Source organism: Sciurus vulgaris (genome assembly GCF_902686455.1).
Source record: "Sciurus vulgaris genome assembly, chromosome: 1".
Lineage (NCBI taxonomy): Eukaryota > Metazoa > Chordata > Mammalia > Rodentia > Sciuridae > Sciurus > Sciurus vulgaris.
Genome location: NC_136461.1, coordinates 211,528,182 through 211,545,955, shown reverse-complemented (window position 1 = coordinate 211,545,955; position 17,774 = coordinate 211,528,182). Strand labels below are relative to the sequence as shown.

At 57.2% G+C, this 17,774-nt stretch overlaps 1 protein-coding gene and 1 long non-coding RNA gene across 4 annotated transcripts; one reads left to right on the top strand and one right to left on the bottom strand.

Moving 5' to 3' along the window:
• Nucleotides 1–3,494: 3,494 nt before the first annotated feature.
• On the bottom strand, nt 3,495–6,600 carry LOC306669842 (lymphocyte antigen 6E-like). 2 transcript variants are annotated; one of them, XM_079153984.1, is made up of 4 exons: nt 5,197–5,287; nt 4,712–4,816; nt 4,203–4,322; nt 3,495–4,101 (listed from the first exon to the last, which is right to left on the bottom strand). In XM_079153984.1, exons 1-4 carry the CDS (start codon nt 5,270–5,272, stop codon nt 3,881–3,883), a joined length of 522 nt encoding a protein of 173 aa, XP_079010110.1. In that variant the 5' UTR covers nt 5,273–5,287; the 3' UTR covers nt 3,495–3,880. The 2 variants fall into 2 exon arrangements, with proteins under 2 accessions (XP_079010110.1, XP_079010111.1); XM_079153985.1 differs by lacking the exon at nt 5,197–5,287 and adding an exon at nt 6,459–6,600 and having other exon boundaries at nt 3,502–4,101.
• Nucleotides 5,369–15,548, top strand: LOC306669936. 2 transcript variants are annotated; one of them, XR_013766250.1, is made up of 4 exons: nt 6,803–6,896; nt 9,869–10,024; nt 10,577–10,673; nt 15,200–15,548. It is a non-coding gene; the product is annotated as an uncharacterized lncRNA (long non-coding RNA). The 2 variants fall into 2 exon arrangements; XR_013766249.1 differs by lacking the exons at nt 6,803–6,896; nt 9,869–10,024 and adding an exon at nt 5,369–5,829 and having other exon boundaries at nt 10,574–10,673.
• The last annotated feature ends 2,226 nt before the right edge of the window (nt 15,549–17,774 follow it).

Below are 17,774 nucleotides of genomic sequence, written 5' to 3'. Positions count from 1 at the left end.
GGTCACTTTGAGTGCTTTGGAATGCAGGAGCCAGGATGGGCCAGGGGATGCTGGGCCTTACCTGCCATCTCCCCAGGCCTGGAGCCCCCGCCCTGCACTACACCCAGACCCCGGCCATGAAGGCTGCTGGCCAAGCACTGATGTAGGGGGGTGCTGCTGTAGGGGGGGCAGGGAGGGGGGAGCATGAATGAGGGGCGAGATCCTCTGGGACAGGGTCTCCCATGAGCCCTGCCTTAACCCCCAGTGAGGAGGGGGCAAACCACTCTGTGCCACAGATACACTGTGGGAGGGCAGAACCTGCTGGCTTACTTCTGACCCCTGACCTATACCCCCTTCCATCACCCAGGCCTGGGCAGGGGTCATCAGTCACACGGGGCTAAAGTGGACCTTATGCTGTGGCCACTGCCCTCTTTGAGGTCAGTCCCAAGTGGAGTCTGGAACCTGAGCAGAGGGCTGTGGGTGGGGCCTCCCAGGGAGCATCCCAGGGGCCTGCCTAGTGAATCGGCTCTGGGGAGCTCGGGACCCTGGTCTGGGCGGCCGGGGCTCACCTTCACCCTGAGCTCAGGGGAGGTCCTGCTCTGCCCCGGTGGCATCAGTGTCCCTGTGGGCTTCCAGGGCTCCTTGGAGGAGGTCAAAGGGGCCCGGCAACCTCTTGCCCACAGGGAGGTGAGCCCCGTTAGCCAGAGCCTGGCCCTCAGGATCCATCATGTCGAGGCGCACCCTCTCATCTTCCTGGAACCCTCTCCACAAAATGCGGACACTGACAACTGTCAGCGTCCTGACTCCGGAGAGTGGGGGAGTAAGCTCGGGCCTGGGAGCACTGCCATGGGGCTCCGTCGAAGGCTGTGCTCCCCTGGGCCCAGTCCCCTGCCCTGCCGAGCCCCTCCCCCACAGCGGCCTCTGTGGTGCACTCAGGGCCCAGGCCTCACCTAGGCACCCACAGGCCAGCAGCCACACCACACAACTCAGCGTCCCCTCGCCTGGAGCGGTGGGCTCCCTCCACCCCTCCCCCACACGGCCTCTCCATCTGCTGGCCCAGGTCCCAGGGCCTTCCTGCCCAGTGTCCTTCACATTTCTCCGCTGGGCTGGACTCCAGCTGGGCTTCCTGGAATACAGAACTGGGGAGGGGGCCTCCAGGGTGGGCTCACAGGCCCTCCTCTCTGGACTCTCACTCCAGCCCTGACTGGGCACCAGCAACCTGCCCCGAAGCCCAGGAGCAAGTGGGGGCCATGCCCTTGGGAGGACTTGCAGTGGGGGCCTGGCTCAGGGGGCAGGGAAGGAAGGTGGGGGCTGAGGAGACCCTGGAAGCTGGGATACCTCAGGCCCAGGCTGCTCATGGCCACCGGCTGTGCAGGGGCCGTGGACAGCGCCTCAGTGAGGGCCCAGGGTCAGCAGGCTGGGGACCCTTGGGAGTCCCTGCAGAGGAGGAGGCATAGTCTGTTGGCTGGCCAGCTGGTGGAGCAGTAGGGGCAGAGGCTGGGCAGAAGGTTCCCCCAGGGCCCAGGGTGGACAGGTCAAGTTACCCTCCAGAGAGACATTTGTGGGAAGATGTCAGAGACGGTGAGAACGTGGGGCTGTCCTGGCTGTGGGGGAGGACTAGATTAGCCTGGTCATTCCCCCTGGCCTGTCCTTTCCTAAAGCTGTTCTTTCCCTCGGGTTACTTTGGATGCCAGGGTCACAAACCTGTTGGGTGACACCCTGAAAGACAAAAGGTGGCCGTGCCCTGCAGCTCTGCCCGGCACCCCCTAGCCTTTGTGTTCTCCCCGCTCCTAACCCCAGTGCTGCTCCCGACACCCCACGCCTGCCTTTAGATCTGTCTTCCCAGTGTGACACACTGAAATCGAAGTCCTTTTCCTGTTCCACCATCCACCTGGGACTGGGGTAACTGAGAGGCGTCCTCCTGTGCACCTCGCCCAGCCCTGGCCTGACAGGAAGTTCCAGCAAGCCCTGAGGTGGGGTGAGAGCCTGCTCCCTCCCCAGCCGCCCTCCCTCCAGACTTCAGCAAATGGAAACTCAGCCCAGGGAGGTTCCCCTCCTCCTCACTCCTCAGCCCCCTCGGGGCTCAGGAAGCAGAAACTCCGGCTCTGGGCCCCTCCCTTTTCCCCCTCCAAAGTCAGGAAATGGAAACTCAGCCTCCAGGCTCCTCCTCCCAGCCTCAGCCTCAGCCTCCACCTCCCCTGGGAGGGGCAGCAGGAACCTGGCAGGAGGACCCACTGGTTCCAGGTCTGGGCTATCTGGGCCTCACCCTAGTGGCCCTTGCCCTCCCATACAAAGCAGAGCAAGTGATTTCCACGCTGAGCCGGGCGACCCCTCTCAGACATGAAAAAACCACAAATGAATGTCACCTGGAAATAGCAGGCGCTGCACAGAGGTGTCAGCCAGCACTAGGGTCTAGTATGCAGACGTGGCATCTGGAGTCAGATTCCAATTCTTGGGTCGACTTCTTGGGGGACAAGCTCAGACTGCCCTGAATGGGCAGCAGCCCCTGCCTCCTGCCCTCTTATTTTCAGTTATTCCACAAACTGAAGTGTTTCTTTCTGCTGTCCTGCTCTGAAAGCTGCTGGGCTGTGCTTCCAGAACCTTCCCCAGGGCTTTCGGAGCTGAACCAGGCTGTGCTCTAGGCAGATCTTCCTCTGCAGGCCGCACCTCCCACCTCCCAGACGCCTTCAGGGCAGTGGCGGGAGTCCCAAGCCTGGAACAGGGGATGCTGGGTTCACAGGTTTCAGAGGCCTGCCCTGTGTGTCCTCAGCGACCACCATACCCCTGTTGGGCTTCTAGGACCTGGGCACAAGAAGGGCCAGGAGCCCAGTGGTCCAGACCCTGCCATGGCCCTGCCGACATCCTGGCTACCAAGAGCTGCCCCAGGCATGTCTTGCTCTTCCTGCTGCCTCACCAGCCCCAAGCCAAAAGACCACAGCCAGCATGGGCCACGGCCAGAAGCCCTTCATGGGGACCTCCTGCCCCTCCCACTGACCCTGGGACAGCTGCCCCACTCACCTCGCTCCTCCACCCAGGCTGCTGCCCAGGCCTCCCCCTGTCCTTTGGGAAGCAGAGCCTCTCAATGAACCTCATCCCCGGGTGGGGGAAAGGGCACAGTAGCCGGTCAAGGCTCGAGAGCCTTCTTTCTCCCTGCGGCCCACTGGCCCTGCGTCTAGGACGGCACCACAGAGGAGCCCTGCTGGCAGGTGGACTCCCAGGCCAGGTGGCGAGGAAACCACTGCAGGGCAGGAAGGGTGGCAACATTTTATTTGAGGCACCGCAGCAGCAGCAGGGCTCCAGTGTGGGGGCGAGGGGACAGTGGGTGGGACTCAGCTGGACCTGGGGCCAGGAGCCCAGGCCTGGAAGCACTGGGAGCCCGAGAGGCTACTCCTGAAGAGAGTGCACGTGGTGCAGAGGTCGGGGAAGGGCTGGGGAAGCTGGGCTCCCGGGCGCCGCCCTGCACTCCTGTCCCTTCCCCAACACCGCGCCCACAGGGCTCCCACACACACACACACGCACAACGCGCTGGTGTCCACCGGTGAGCATGCCACCCTCCTGCCGCCAACCTGCTCCACATCCAGTGTGTCTAGGGCTGATGGCTTGGATGTCTCTCCCTGTGTCCAAAATGCTTGATCCTGCCCTTGAGGATCCTAAGACTTCAGGGGAACCCTCATCCCTTCCCTGGTTCCTCCAGAAAAGTCACACAACTGGCCACAGAAGTGAGGGCAGCGGGCCCCACGAGGGGTAGGGGCTGGGGCAGAGGAGGTGCCGGGTGGTTGTAGCCCAAGTGAGGGGATCAGGCACGCCAAGGAGCTGGAGGCTCCAACAGCCTCCTGGGATCTGCAAGGGACTGGGCTTTTCTTCCTGAGCTGCGGGGTGTGGGGGACACAGGTCTGGGAGGTCAGGGGCCCAGTCTCAGCAGAACAGACAGTAAGCTGAGCAGGAGCCCGAGGCCCAGCAGTGGGGTGCTGGCCCGTGGTCCCCCACCAGCTGCGCTGAAATTGCACAGGAAGCTCTGGCAGCAGTGGGTGCCCACAGACGCTACGCCGAGATTGACGCTGGGACCAGGGCAGATGGGGGAGCAGCCCTTGTTCAGGGTGTGGCCAAAGTCCACGACGTTCCCTGCATGGAAAGCCAGCTGTGAGGGCTGGGACTGGCCAGGGGTGATGGCCAAGTGGGGACGGGTAGGGGCTGAGGTCCAGGCACTCCCCGCCAGCACTCACCAATGCCAGCAGAGGCAGATATGGTCACACAGTAGTTGTCAGAGGAGGAGCAGACAGTGGGCTTCAGACAGTAGAGATTGCTGTTCTGATCGACGCAGGAGAAGCACACCAGGGAATGGACTGCCAAAGGAAGGACACACTCTGGGTGACAACTGCCTCCTGCCAGAGGAAGCCTCCAGTGTGCCTCCCAGGCCTGCCCTCTGTACCCAATCAGTTCACTGAGCAACTACTACATGCCAGGCTCTGGACTGGGGACCAAAACAATGACAAATGACACCAGACCCTGACCCTTTAGGAGCTCAAATGACCCCCGAACACAATGACAACAGAGTGGCCCGACCAGTGTTGAGGCTTCCCTAACACTGGAAGCAGAAGGGAGAAGTGCCTCATTTCACTGGGGAAGAAGAGCCAGAAGGTCTTCTTCCTTCAGGGGAGGACCCCTGAATGACTGCCCAGGGGCCAGGGGGAGGGCACAGCCTGTGAGAAGTCTGGGGCCCAGAGCACCGCACCTGGCTCCACACCCAGAAGGGCAGCCAGCAGCACCGGCAAGAAGACCCTCATGCTGGAGAGGACAGATGTCAGTCCACAGGCACACAAAGCCAGAGACGCTCGTCCTGTTGGAGAGAGGCACCTTGTCAGAGGACCAGCCCATTCACTCTACATCCAGGCTTCTGATCAGACCAGCATCAGACTCTTGCCCCACGGAGGGACTATCTGCTTCATCCCCAACCCACCCCTCATTCAGTGTGGGCACCTAGTAGCTGACACCCCTCTCCTCACACCTGGGGCACCTAAGGCCAGGTGAGGGATATCATGAAGACTTTTGGAATACCACAGAAATAGAGGCCCAGGGAGTGGCCCTTGCTGTCACTGTTGGTGCTGAGGTGGGGAAATGGTGGTCAGCAATGATATTAGCTAATTGGCACCCTAGGAAACAGCGCCAGCTCAGGCCTTGAGCCTCCACTTCCCTGAGGTGGAGACCTGAGGTAGCCACCTGTCACCAGGCAGACACAAGCAGGACAGGCGCAAGTGAGGCTTGGGCAGGTGGGGCCTCCTTTGGGCTGCTGCATCCTCACGAGGAGGCCTCCTTTGGACAGGGGTCAGTGGCACTGGGTGGAGAAAGAAACCGGACTGCAGCCAGGTTTCAGTTCTCTGGAGACCTGTAGGCAGGAGTCTGGTGCTCGGATAAGCCCTGGGTGCGGGAGGGACAGCCCAGGGCCTGGGAGGAAGGGTAGAGACCCTGAAAGGAAGAGCTGCAGGCGGGGGTTCTGAGAATGGGCCCCAGGCCTCTCCACCCAGCCTGGACCTCAACTGATACCTTAAGAGTCTGGAATAGGAGTCCCAGATGGCCAATGTCAGTGCCAAGTGCAGCTGGGTCTGTTCCTGCCACCAGGCAGCCCAGGGAGGAGGGAGCTCCTCCATTAAGTGAGGCTGTGGCGTGAAGAACCCTGAGCTGTCTCAAAGGAGGCTCTGGCACGCACAGGGACAAACAGGTCCAGCCGGCATCCCCACGCGTCCACTGGAGGCACCTGACCAAGCGAGCTCCGCAGGGCTGAGCAAAGGCACCCGCTGGAGTGGATGGCAACCAGGAGACGGGAGCGTCTGTTTCCGGACCGGCAAAGGAAAGGTAGCCGGGGGGAGCCGATAGGCCCGGCTCTCCTTCCCAGCCCCGCGGCGCCTGGGAAAGCCAGGCATCTAGTGGTTGCCAGTCCAGCAAAGGAGGCAAGAACCTGTCCTGGCCTGTCCTCAAGGAACCAGGTGGCCCACCTCAGGGGGCCTGGGGGCCGGGCACCTCCTGAGCACGCATAATCTAGGTCAGAACAAAGCGATTCCGCGCCCTCCCGGGGCGGTTCCGGCCCCCTGGGCAACCGACCACCGGTCCGCAATTCTCCCCTTCCGGCCGGGGCTCCCCAAGGTCCCCGCTCAGTCCAGTCGAGGAGGCGGTCTCTCCCCAGTCCCACGCGGGAGTCCCGGCTGCCCGGACCTGGGCGCTGGGCCCCGCGTGCGGCCCGCGGAGGGCCCGCTCCTGCCCCAGGTCTCCGGGAATACCCGGGCAGGGCGGGCGATGGGAGGAGGGCGCCGGGCCGGCCCACCCGCAGCCCGACCCCCGGCTCCCCCGACCCTCCTGCGCCTCCGCGTGCGCTCCCCTCGCTGGCTCCCCTTCCTCCCGGGCTCGGCTGGGGGCACCCCCGCCGCGCCGCCCCTGCCCGGCCCCCGCAGGAAGCGCGGGCGACCCTGGCCGGGCCCCAGACTCACCGCCCGGAGGACGCAGGCGCCGCGGCCTCGCCGAGCTGCCCAAACCTCGCACGCTGCGCGCGGCGACGGCAGAAGCCTCCTCGCAGCCGCGGCGGCGCCAGATGGGGCGGTGGAGGCGGGCGGAGCCGGCGGTTCGCGTGCTGGGGGCGGGCCGGGGACGGCTTCCGACTCCGAGGACCGCCCAGGCCGCCGGTCGTCAGGGGTCCCTGTGGCTGCGCCGCTGGCCCCCACCCTGGGACTCCGACCTGGCCCCGCAGCCTGTGGGCCCGCGGCGTTCCTGGGTTCCACGTGACACCCAGAGAGGGAACTGAGACCTCAGGAACCCCCGCCCCCTGCAAGGTGGCGCCTAGACGCCTTCCACCGGGTCCTGCCAGGTGCCCGGCCAGTGCTTCTCGTTCTCTGGAAGGATAGGCCTGGTGAGGTTGAACTGGCGGCCAGGTCAGTGTGACAGTCATGATGCCTAGGCTTGTGGGGGCCAGACCCGCTGCCCTGAGGCCCAAGGAGCAGTATGGGGATCTCTTGGCTGTGGGTGGGTGGGGTGAGGAGGCCAGAGGACTTGGCATCGCCGTGCCCTTAGCCCGGGCTTCTGACGTCCGCTAGTCCCTGCTCCTGCCTCCAGGCTGGGCTCTTTCTGGGCCATCCCAAGGTTGGGTAGCTTGGGGTGAGACAGGATGAGGTAGGGATGGGAGGTGGTTTCTGTGGTCCCTGGCGCTGGTTTTGGCAGATGTAACTGTAACCCCTCCTCCTCCTGGGCTGTGGGACGTGGCCCCAGGCTGCAGGGCAGCCTCCTGTGTGCTGGGGCAGTCAAGGGGTCCCCCAGTCCACCTGGCCTGGGTTCTGAGGCTCTTTAGAAGGAAGTCCCCAGCTCTTCTCCTGCCCTCTCACAGAACATCATGTGTTGTGTCTCCCGATACCCAGGAAGTGGCTCACCCAACCCACACATGGAAGGCCTGCTGTGTGTGGGCCCTGCAGCCTGTCCTCTGCGTCTCCCTGGCAGGCCAGGGAGGCCACTATTTGGTGATGCCAGTGGGGAGCTGTGTCTGGCTGCAGGCTGGCAGGGCCTCTGCCTCCCCTCTCCACAGGCCCGTGGGCGGCTGATTCTCATCATCTGCTTTCCCAACAGTCACACTGAAGCCAGAATCGGGGACAGGCAGTTAGTGTAGAAATAGGGGATCAGGTCAAATCGAGGAAATGAAGGCCATGAAGCCATCTGCTCTGGAAGTTGGAGACTGCCCCTGGGAGAATGGAATGTCAAGGATCTCCGGAGCCCATTGATGACCACATTTACCTGCCCTTGTCAAGGACTGCAAGCCAGGAGCTGCTGATTAATGCCCCCTGGGCCCTTGCCTGCCTGAATCACCTTGGCCCTCCCCCTGCCCCATCTCACTTTTTACATCTCACCTGCAAAACCAGGCTAGTCACGTGGGCAGGAAGGAGAGATTGGGGGGAGAGAACTGGAGAACAAAAGAGACGTTAACCTATAAAAGATGGAGGATGCTCTCATTTCTTGGGACTTTGGAACATCAGCCATGGTCCCCTTCTCCCTCCCGGGAGAAGTCTGTATTATTACTACTTTTAAATAAAACTTGCTGTAGAGGAAGCAGAACTCGCCACCGGTAAACGGCGGTATCAACACTTCACTCTTCTATGGCACTTTTCCTGGGGAAGCAGTCCCACCTGGCCTTGCAGCCTTTCTGGGTGCAAGCCACAGTGACGCAGTGACAGTGAGGGAGGGCACCAGGGAAAGGGCTCCTTAGCTCTGATCCTTGAGAGGGAAGGGGAGAGAGACGGGGGGGGGGGGGGGGGGGGGGCAGCGAGGGTGGGGCTGGGGCTGAGGCCAAGACACCCTGTGACAGGCCTGCCACCAGAGCTGGACAGGGGCATATTCAGTGAGTGTATGTCTTCAGGGACAAGCTACCTTCTCCTTGCATGGTCTCTAGGGGTGCCTTCTCACAGCATTATGGGATAGATCAGTTTGGAAGGGCTCTGGGGGCGTATTCCTTGGGGCTAAAAGTGGGATTCTATTTATATTGCAGGATGTCTCTGCTGTGGTGTGGTGACATCTGTGAGTCAGGGCTCCACGGCTTTGGGACGCTGGCCTGGCTGTCCCCAGGGTGGTGGAATCTAGTACGCAGTGACTTGGCTGTCACTCTGAGTCTAGGTCTTTGGTCTCACTTGGGGCGGGCAGGTCTGAGTGAGGCTGGCTCCTGCTTCTTGTCTTTGGAAGCTCTTTGCCCATTCTTCATCCTGAGCTTGGGCGGGTCCTGTGTCTGGAGCCCCAGCCCCTGCCTGGAGCAGAACTCCATGAATACTGCAGCCTCGAGGGGCACCTACACTCTTCCTTGGTGTTTCCCTGCAGGTTTTGTGTAAGCATCTCTGCACTACAGTGTGAGGCCCCAGGGGTTCGAGGGCAGGGGACTTCATCTGTGTGTCTGGCCCTGGGAAGATCCCCAGCATTTGTGGATGCCTGGGAATGCCATTCGGGACAGGATCCTCTGATGTGGAGAACAAGCTTGAGTCAGGAGGGGCCCTGTTACGGTTTAGATGTGAGGTGTCCCCCGAAAGCGCATGTGTGAGACAGTGCGAGAAGGTTGAGGGGTGAAGTGCTGGCCATGAGCACCTGACCTGGTCCTCTGACAGGGATCATCTGGGTGGCCACTGGAAGCAGGTAGAGTGTGGCTGGAGCCGGTGGGTCCCTGGGGGCAGCCTCGGGGCACGTGTTTTGTCCCTGTTGTTCTCTCTCCCTCTCTGCCCCGTGGCCGTGTCCTGAGCCACTTCTCCACCACAGTTGTCCCCCATGATGCTGTGCCTCATCTCAGTTCCCAAGGAATGAAGTCTGCCTATGGACTGAGACCTCTGAAACTGTCAGCCTCAAGTAGACTTTTCCTCCTGGAATTGTTCTTGTTGGGTTTTTTGGTCTCAGCAGCAAAAACAAACAAAAGAAACAAAAAACCTAACTAAAACAGGCCCTTGTGATTCCGAATGTCCAGCTCACAAAGCGTCCCCCAAGTCACTTGAGGCCACTTGCTGTTCACCACCAGCCTGCCTACTGAAAAACTGGGCTGAGTTTGATCCACAGGCACTCAGAGAAAATTGCCTGATTTTCTTCTGCTGTCAGCCATGGCCTCAGGGCAGACTCTCCAAGGGAGCATCATGGCCATGGAGGGACGTGTATACCATCTTGCAGCTTAGTTTGTTTTGTAAGAAGGAAGGACAATGGTCTGAGGTTCCCTTGCTCTGAGGGAGAACCCCAAATTATGTCAGCAGTGTAAGCTAGACCCAGCCAAGATTGCTGCCATGGTGGAAGAGAAGTTGGAGGAGTCACTTCCAGGGTAGAAAAGCCAGAGAAATCCTAAGGGTTCCCAACTCCTACCAAACCTGCCAGCAGCCCCTGTGTCCTCCCTACCCAGGAGCCCCATTATCTTCCCTAGAGGAAGACAAAACACACTGCCCTTCAGGAAATGCCAGGAGGGGATTCTGGCCAACCAAGGACCATGTTCCCTTTTCCCTTCAAGACCTGAGGCAAATAAAGATGGACTCGGGGAAGTTCTCGAGGACTCAGGTAAGTACATGGAGGCCTTCCAATCCTTGTGTCAGGTGTTCCGTCTCTCCTGGAAGGATGTCGTCATGTTACTGCTTCACCACACTTTGACCTCTGATGGAAAGGAGACTGTCTTGAGGGCAGCTGAGCATTCTGGAGACGGGCTGCGTCTCAGCCACACTCTGGCAACAGACTAGGAGTGGGCCTAATGATCCATCTGGGGCACAGGCAGTTCCCAGGAACAAGCTTCAGTGTAATCCAGTGATGAACAGGATGATTGGAAAAGGAAATGTATTCAGGCTCTGGTCCTTGAAGGTCTCAGAAGGTCAAGGCAGAAGCAAATCTGAAATCCACCAAGGCCCTCAGGGGAACCCCACAGCCTTTCAGGGAGGTGCTGAGAAAGCACATCGCAGTGGGTCCTGCATCCACAGAGGGCCGCTTAACTTTAAAGGATGAAATTATTGTTCAGTCAGCCCCAGACATTCAAAGGAGGTTGCAGCAGTTTCATATGGCCCCCATCGGTCTTTGACGACGTCCTCCGACTCCCAACACTCCCAACGTCTGTCTTTTATAGCAGATCAGGAAGGGAGGGAGGACCGGGTCTGCAGAGATGGAAGGAAGGGGAAGCGCTGGTCACAGCCCTGCAGGGAGCAAGCTTCAGGGCCTTCAAGGAGGTGAGTGGGATGGACCTTGAGTCACAAAGGAATCCGCTTCCACTGTGGAAAAGAGGCATTTCCACTGGGAATGCCGACAGGCTAAGCCACCCCCTGAGGATCAAGGCCCTGTCCTATCTGTCAAGGCAATCACTGGAGGAAGGAATGACCTGGGGGTGCAGGCTCATGGGGCCAGATTTCCCCCCAGCCTGGCCTGAAGGGGCCTGGGGTCAACCTCCCATTACCACAGTGAACCCGGCATGCTTCTCAGCAGGGAGCCTAAAGGTCATCTCCTTCTGGAGACTGGTGCCAGCTTCTTGGTACCTCTCTTTCGCTGGACCCCTTTCCTCTGAAGCCATGCTGTGCAAGGGTGTCTGGACATCCCAGCAGTAGGTCTTCACTCCCCCATTAAGCCGTGAATGGGATGGGGTGATGTTTTCTCATGCATTCCTGATCGTCCCAGAGTGCCCTACTCCTTTACTGGGAAGAGATACACTCAAACTTCAGGCCTCTGTCACTAGGAATTTGGGACCGTAGGGCCCATTACGTTTACCTCTACTAAAACCCTGATAAACCCAGAAGTTGGGCAAAACTGGGTGAGCAGATGCAGTTCCAGTTAAAATAACCTTGAAGGACTCCTCCATCTTCCACACCAGAGATGGTGCCCCCTGCTCCCAGAGGCAAAGAGAGGTTTACTGGAGATCAGTCAAAACCTTAAGCAACAGGGACTTTTGCCTTACAGTGGCCCCTGTGATACACCCAATTTAGGAGTCCAGGAGCATCTGAGATAACACTGGGAAGGCTTCTTAGTGGCTTCTCACAACCTTTCAGGAATTCTGAATACTAAAGGGGATTATGGAGCTCAGACAGCTGCCTTCCGAAATACCAGGCCTTGCTGGAATTTAAACCCAGCCACCTTTGCTCTGGAGTCACTGGCAGGAAACCCTGAACATTTTGTCAACAGCCCTCAGCCATAGACTCCTCAGCTTCCCCGTCCAGTGCAGGTCTGCTCTGTGCACAGATGGAAGTTCTCTTGTGGCACAAGGGAAGGGGTGTTAGCCACGGCAGGATGCAGCTTCATCCCCTGCATGTGCATCTCTGCCAGAGGTCGATCCAAACCAGGCTCACTAAACACCCCTGAGCCTTACCAACGACAGTCTCTTCCTCTTAGACACAAAGAAGTCTCACGTGGACACCTGCTGCTTCTCAGGGCCCCTTAACACAGGCAGCAGTCACTGAAGACTTCCCCCAGGAACCCTGTGTTCCACCCGGCCTCCTAATGGGAGGCCAAGCTGCTCACCGCCTATTGCCCCTTGATTTGAAGCAGCTGGAACAGCAGCAAGAGTTTCCTGATCAGAGGGGGACGGGATCAAGAAGGCTAGGCAGTGCAGAGCAGGGAGGGACAGTGAGTGGCCAGAGGACAGCCACTTCAACACGCCCGGCAGGTTATAAGACAGGTCCTGTTTTTCAAAGGGCACAAATTCCATCTCACAGAGAAAGACCGCGTAATCCGTAATCCGAAAGCCATAACCTATCTTTCTAAGGGGTTCACCACAGCCAGGGTCACTAGGCAGAGCGTGTGGTCCGGAGTGATGCCTGCGGGTTCTGCACGAGGGGCCATGCTGCCCGCTGGCTCACATTCCACCCCGGAGTGCCTGACTCAGGGAGTCCACTTCTTATGGCCGGCTGCTGTCTGACCCTTTGCTGGTCTGCAGCCACCCACTGCTCCACAGCACTTCCTTCATACCTGCTCAGCCACCAGGGCTGCCCAGAGCCACAGGAGGGGCTTCCTGTTGTGGCCTTGTGGCTTCTTCTACGTAGACCCCGGGCCATGACCTGTGTGGCCAGTGCTCTCTTGCTTGGCTCATGTCCCCAGCGCCCAGGTGACCCCGTCCCGTGGGGGGTTGAGTCCTTGTGTGGCACAGGGACAGCTGTGCAAGACTTGTCTTCCACGGGGACCCCTGCACTGTCGTCCTGTGCCTGATGAGCCTGGGATGCTGGTGGGGAGCGGTCCTGAACCGGCCAGTGGGCACTGACCACCTGACAGGGTGAACATGATGTAGGAGATCATCTTGATCTTTCTGGCTGGATGCCATCTGGTGACAATGGCATCCATGGTGTGGCTTGGGTCAGGGCCCATGGCACGGCCATGGTCAGTGCTGTGGTTTAGATGTGCGGTGTCCCCCAAAAGCTCCTGTGTGAGGCAGCGCAAGGGCGTCTAGCGGTGAGATGATGGGGTTGGCAGCCCGAGGTTCACTGATCAGTGAATTAGCCGGGATTAACCGGGTGGTGATGCAGGCAGTAGGGTGTGGCTGGAGGAGGCGGGCATTGGGGGCTGTGCCTTTGGGGTGTATATTTTATGAGCTGAGTTTAGTCTCCTTGTCTCTCTCCTTCCTGATGCTTTGTCCACGGCTGCTTCCCTCCACCACACCCTTCTGCCATGATGTTTTGCCTCACCTTGACTTCCAAGGAATGGGGCCGGCTATTTATGATCAGAGACCTCCAAATCCATGAGGCCCCCAAATAAGCTTTTCCTCCTCCAAAAGTGTCCTTGACCAGTCGGTCTTTTGGTTGCAGCAGTGTAAAAGCCGCCTGAAGCAGGCTTCCCGTGGCCTGTCCCTCTGGGGGATTCCAGACACATGCCTGGTGATGGGGGAGTCTGGAAAGTTGCCTCCGAGCTGGAGCCTCTGGGTACAGAACGTCCACCCCAGCAGGGCCCTGGGGACCTACGGGCCGTGGCACTGCACCACATGCAGCCCCAGCTGGCTTTCCTACTTTCTCCTGCCATGAGGTTCTGTGTTCCTGCTCTGCCATCCCGTGTCTGATAATGTGACCTCTAGGACCTCTTGTCTTCGAGAATCCCCGTGGCCTTCCACAGACTTGGTGTTGCCTCCAAGGGCGTCTAGAAGGTGGCCAGCCTTTGTCTGCTGGATTGCTGGTCCTTACCTTGAGGACTGCTGTGCTTGAGAGGTGCCTCTTCCCTGCACTGGCCTGGGCCTCCTGGGACACACACACCCAGGCCAGTGCCTGGCGGGGCAGAAGACTCGCAGTCCCTCCCACTGTCAAGCGGCTGGTGGGTCACCCCCACTGTGGAGGCACCTGGCACCCCCTCAGCAGGCTGTGAGTTTGGACTTTACAAATGAACTGTGTGATTTTCCCGGGGGGGGGGGGCTGCCCTCCCCTGCCTGCTGGCCACCATCCACTGCTCCTCCCAGCAAGCCTCGCCTTAGTGCGTGCAGGCGGGGTGTGCAGAGCTTCCAGCCAGCAGGCCCTGGCCCTGGCCAGCTGCTCCCCTCTCCCCACCCTGCGGCACCCAGGGCACAGCAGGTCCAGCAGCCCGGGAACCACCTGACCCCTCGACCTCTTCGTCCTGCCCTCCCTGACCTTCAAAGTCACAGACCGGACCCCAAGCCTCCCGGCCTAGCCCTTTCCCTCCCCTCCCCTTGGCAGTGCTCATGGACATCCTGGTGCCGCTAGGTGGCAGCTGGTGGCAGCGGGGATCATGCAACAAGGTCACGGGCTTTAAATCCTTCCAAGGCAGAGTAAGTGGCTTGTAGCAGACACGGTAGGAAACATCAGATGCACAGCCTTCCAGAGAGGAAGCGGAGCTCCCGGGGCGCCTGGGAGGGGGCATGGACGGGTTCATGGGCTCCTCCTCACTGCCAAGCTCCGTCCTCCGCCCAGTGCGAATCCAATAACAAGGGCACGGCTTTGAGAAAAAGGAAAAAGAAGGTTTATTGCTTTGCTAGCAAAGGAGAAGCTCAAGGCACTCCTGTCCCAGGGGCTGTGATTCTGCCCACCAGCGGGAACAGGGGCTGTTAAAGAGGCGACCCAAAGGCCACATTCCCGTGCTGTCTGTTGGAGTAGTATTCACTGGTTAACTCGGGAGACAGGCATTTCTGAGGCCTTCTGCTGCCCTCCCCACAGGCTGGATTCCTCCCTTCCTGGGATGGGTGTGCACTCAGGGACAGATAAGTCTGCCTCTTGGGGAAGAAAGGTAAGCCTGTTCCCCTGAGGTTAGGGAGGGGAGAGATTAGGGAGGAGCAGGGGGAGAGGAAGAGAAAGAAGCATGTCCATCTAAAAATGAGTGGCAGTGGCCAGCAGCCAGGACTGTGTTCCAAGCATAAAGTGGACCACCATTACAAAGCTAGGCGCAGCAGAGGGGTCTCCATGCATTTCAGGAGAGGGGTTCTTTGGTAGCACTGGAGCTATGGTAACTACTGACCCCAGTGTCCATTATCAGCACAGGACTGACTTGAAGATGAAGTCCCCAGAATAGGGGCGTCACTGTGACAGTTCCAAAGAGGACCAATTAGTTCAGAGCTCCCTGGCCCCGAGGTGAGGGGGAGTTCCACCCTTGATTGGCGGAGAGTGCAGAAGGCAGACCCCAGCTCTCCAGCAAATGTCAGACTCATCAATCTGAAAACAGCTTTCTTCCTCTGTTGTTTTCTGCTCAGAGACAACCCACTCCCTTGAGAGTGCTCTTAGCTTGGGCCTCACTTTGCTCTCACTTATGACAGAGTTCTCGTGCTGGGTTTTGGTGTCAGACTTTCCAGAACTGAGGTTTGAAGCTTGCGCTCCTGGCTCTCCTGTGACCGTGCTAGACCTGAGCACAGTGCTGCCCATGCTGCTCTGGCAGGGCCTCCCCTAGGCCTGGGTGCCCAGTGTGGGGAGTAGGCTGCGTCCTGCTTTGAGGTACTTCCTGGTGTGCACGACAACCATGTTCGGGCTGCGCCTAACCCAAGTCACTCATGTTATCCAGCAGTGGTTTGCCATAAGCAACTCCATTTTGAGTAGCTGAAATGTCAAGGTAGATAGATCTGTATGTCCTGTTTGTAAAAGTGAACAGCCGTCATCTGCTTGGCACCAAAAAGCACAAGCTAATAAATAAATTAATCATGCTTAAAACAAAATGACCACCTGTAAATTTACTGCATTAAATCCGAAGCACATGGATGCGCTAAGTGTATCAACCCATACCAAAAAAAAAACAGGCTCCTGAGCTTATCAAACACACTATTATAGGGGCGCAACTTAAGAACAGACTGATCACCACTGAGAAGTCCAAATTTGAGAGTCTTTGTTAAGCCGGCCAGCTGACTCTCTCACACAACGCCCCCAAAAATGGCTACTGGAAGAACAGCCCTGATGTAGGGTTGCAGGGATTTTTTTGCCATGAATCAGTACACCAATCATAAGGGTCTGTTGTTATGATTCAAAATTACAAACTAACATCACGGGACCTGAAATCATTAGCAGAGGGGGACGTGGGTCAAAATGACCTTACTTAGGAACTAAAGAATGGTTACTAACATCTAGACAATTGCTGTTGACATCACCATTAAAATGGTACATTGTTTAGGAAACTAGGAATCAAAAAGAGAGCAATTTTCCATTATACAACAATTGCCATTTCATCATTTTTTATTGTCAACCATGACATGCTAAGTTGACGGGCACAGAGGCGGGGTTCCCATGGGAGAAGCATTTCCTACAAAACATAGAGTCTCGGAGCAGAATGCAGTCTGTTTAGTCACTGCTCATTGCCTGGCCTATAACATTTTCACGGAGTCAGATATGTCAACCTGTCACATTCCCCACTGGTTTTATGTACATAATTCAAATAACTGATTTATCATTAGTGCAGAGGTGATTGTAAGGGGGTACATAACACCATTAGTTTTAACAGATTGGATTCTATCTCTAACGTATTTAGTCAAACAGTTTATCATGCATGACCTGATTAAAAGTCACAGCGTAACTAGGATGAGACGTTCTGCCATGGCGGTTATTAGAGTAGTTAACCAGGGGACCAAGAGAACAGATTTTGGTATCAATTTCCCTCAGGTTTTTAGCTTTTTCTCAAGCCTTTTCTAATCAAAGATAAACTATCACAAATGACACCTGAGTGGTTAGTATAGAAACAATTGCTCACCCCCAAGGCCATACATAATCCTCCCTGGTTTTTTTTTTTTTTTTTTTTTTTTGGTAGCTGAACACAATACCTTTATATTATTTTTTTACATGGTGCTGAGGCTTGAACCCGGGGCCTCACACGTGCCAGACAAGCACTCTACCATTGAGCCACAACCCCAGCCTTGTTTTAAAAACAGCAAATTTAACCCTCTTCTGTTTTGTAAAGCAACCTCAGCAAGTGAGTCAAGGGAATTTTTTAATTGACTTACAGAGTTTTAAAATTTATACCTATTCCCACTAGGAGGGAAACTAAGACAGGGGCTGCTTGTTCAGATCAGTGTGCTAATCCCATATGTTCCCTTCCTCCCTCCCCATCATAATAGTGCACCTGGGGAATGATGTGAACAGTAACACAGAATTCGTCCCATTTGGTAATCTCGAAAAGCTGAAGAGCCAGGCATGGAGTTACTCCTGACATACAAGTAAACCATGTTCCCTCAGGGGCCACAAGATGGTTGTCATATGGGCCTGAGGAAGTCCCGAGTACCACAGTAGAGGTGTAAGAATACTTGATTTATCTTTTAAATTACGTAAGGGGTTATAGCGGCCATGCATATACATTAATTTGACCAACAAAATATGTTGTTTTAGTAACTCAGACCTTAAAACATAGTCTAAGAGAAAAAACATGATTAATATTTTTTCAGTCTTATCTTTAGACAGTGGTTGGGGTCTCTGAGGGCTGTCCACTTTCTGTTGTCTTGACTCAGATGTGATGAGTCCGTGTTGTGAGTAAGGTCCCCTCCATTCATCCAGGTTTAGTCCTTTCTGGAACCATTTGATGTAGATGTAGTCTCCTGGCTGGACTGGGTGTTGGAAATCAGTGGTCTCTTGGGGCTGGTTTTCTCATAAGTTGAACCTGTTGAGAGACTTAACGGCAGGTTGGAGCAGGAGCAGGTTCTTGGGAAGGGTGGAGGCAGGGCTCTGGAAGCATTGACCTTTTAATCCTCAGAGGTCGTTTGCCTCCAACTTTCTGGACCCAAACTGGCCTTTATTTTTGTGATTTAACCCAATTTACCTATCTATATTGACTGTCTTTTAAATTTTTTTATTACCCCTCTAATTTTAGGGACTTTTTACTGCTGTAAGGAAAAAGGGTGATGACCGCTCTGGCTGCTTCAAGCTGAGAGGGGGTGACATGGGGTG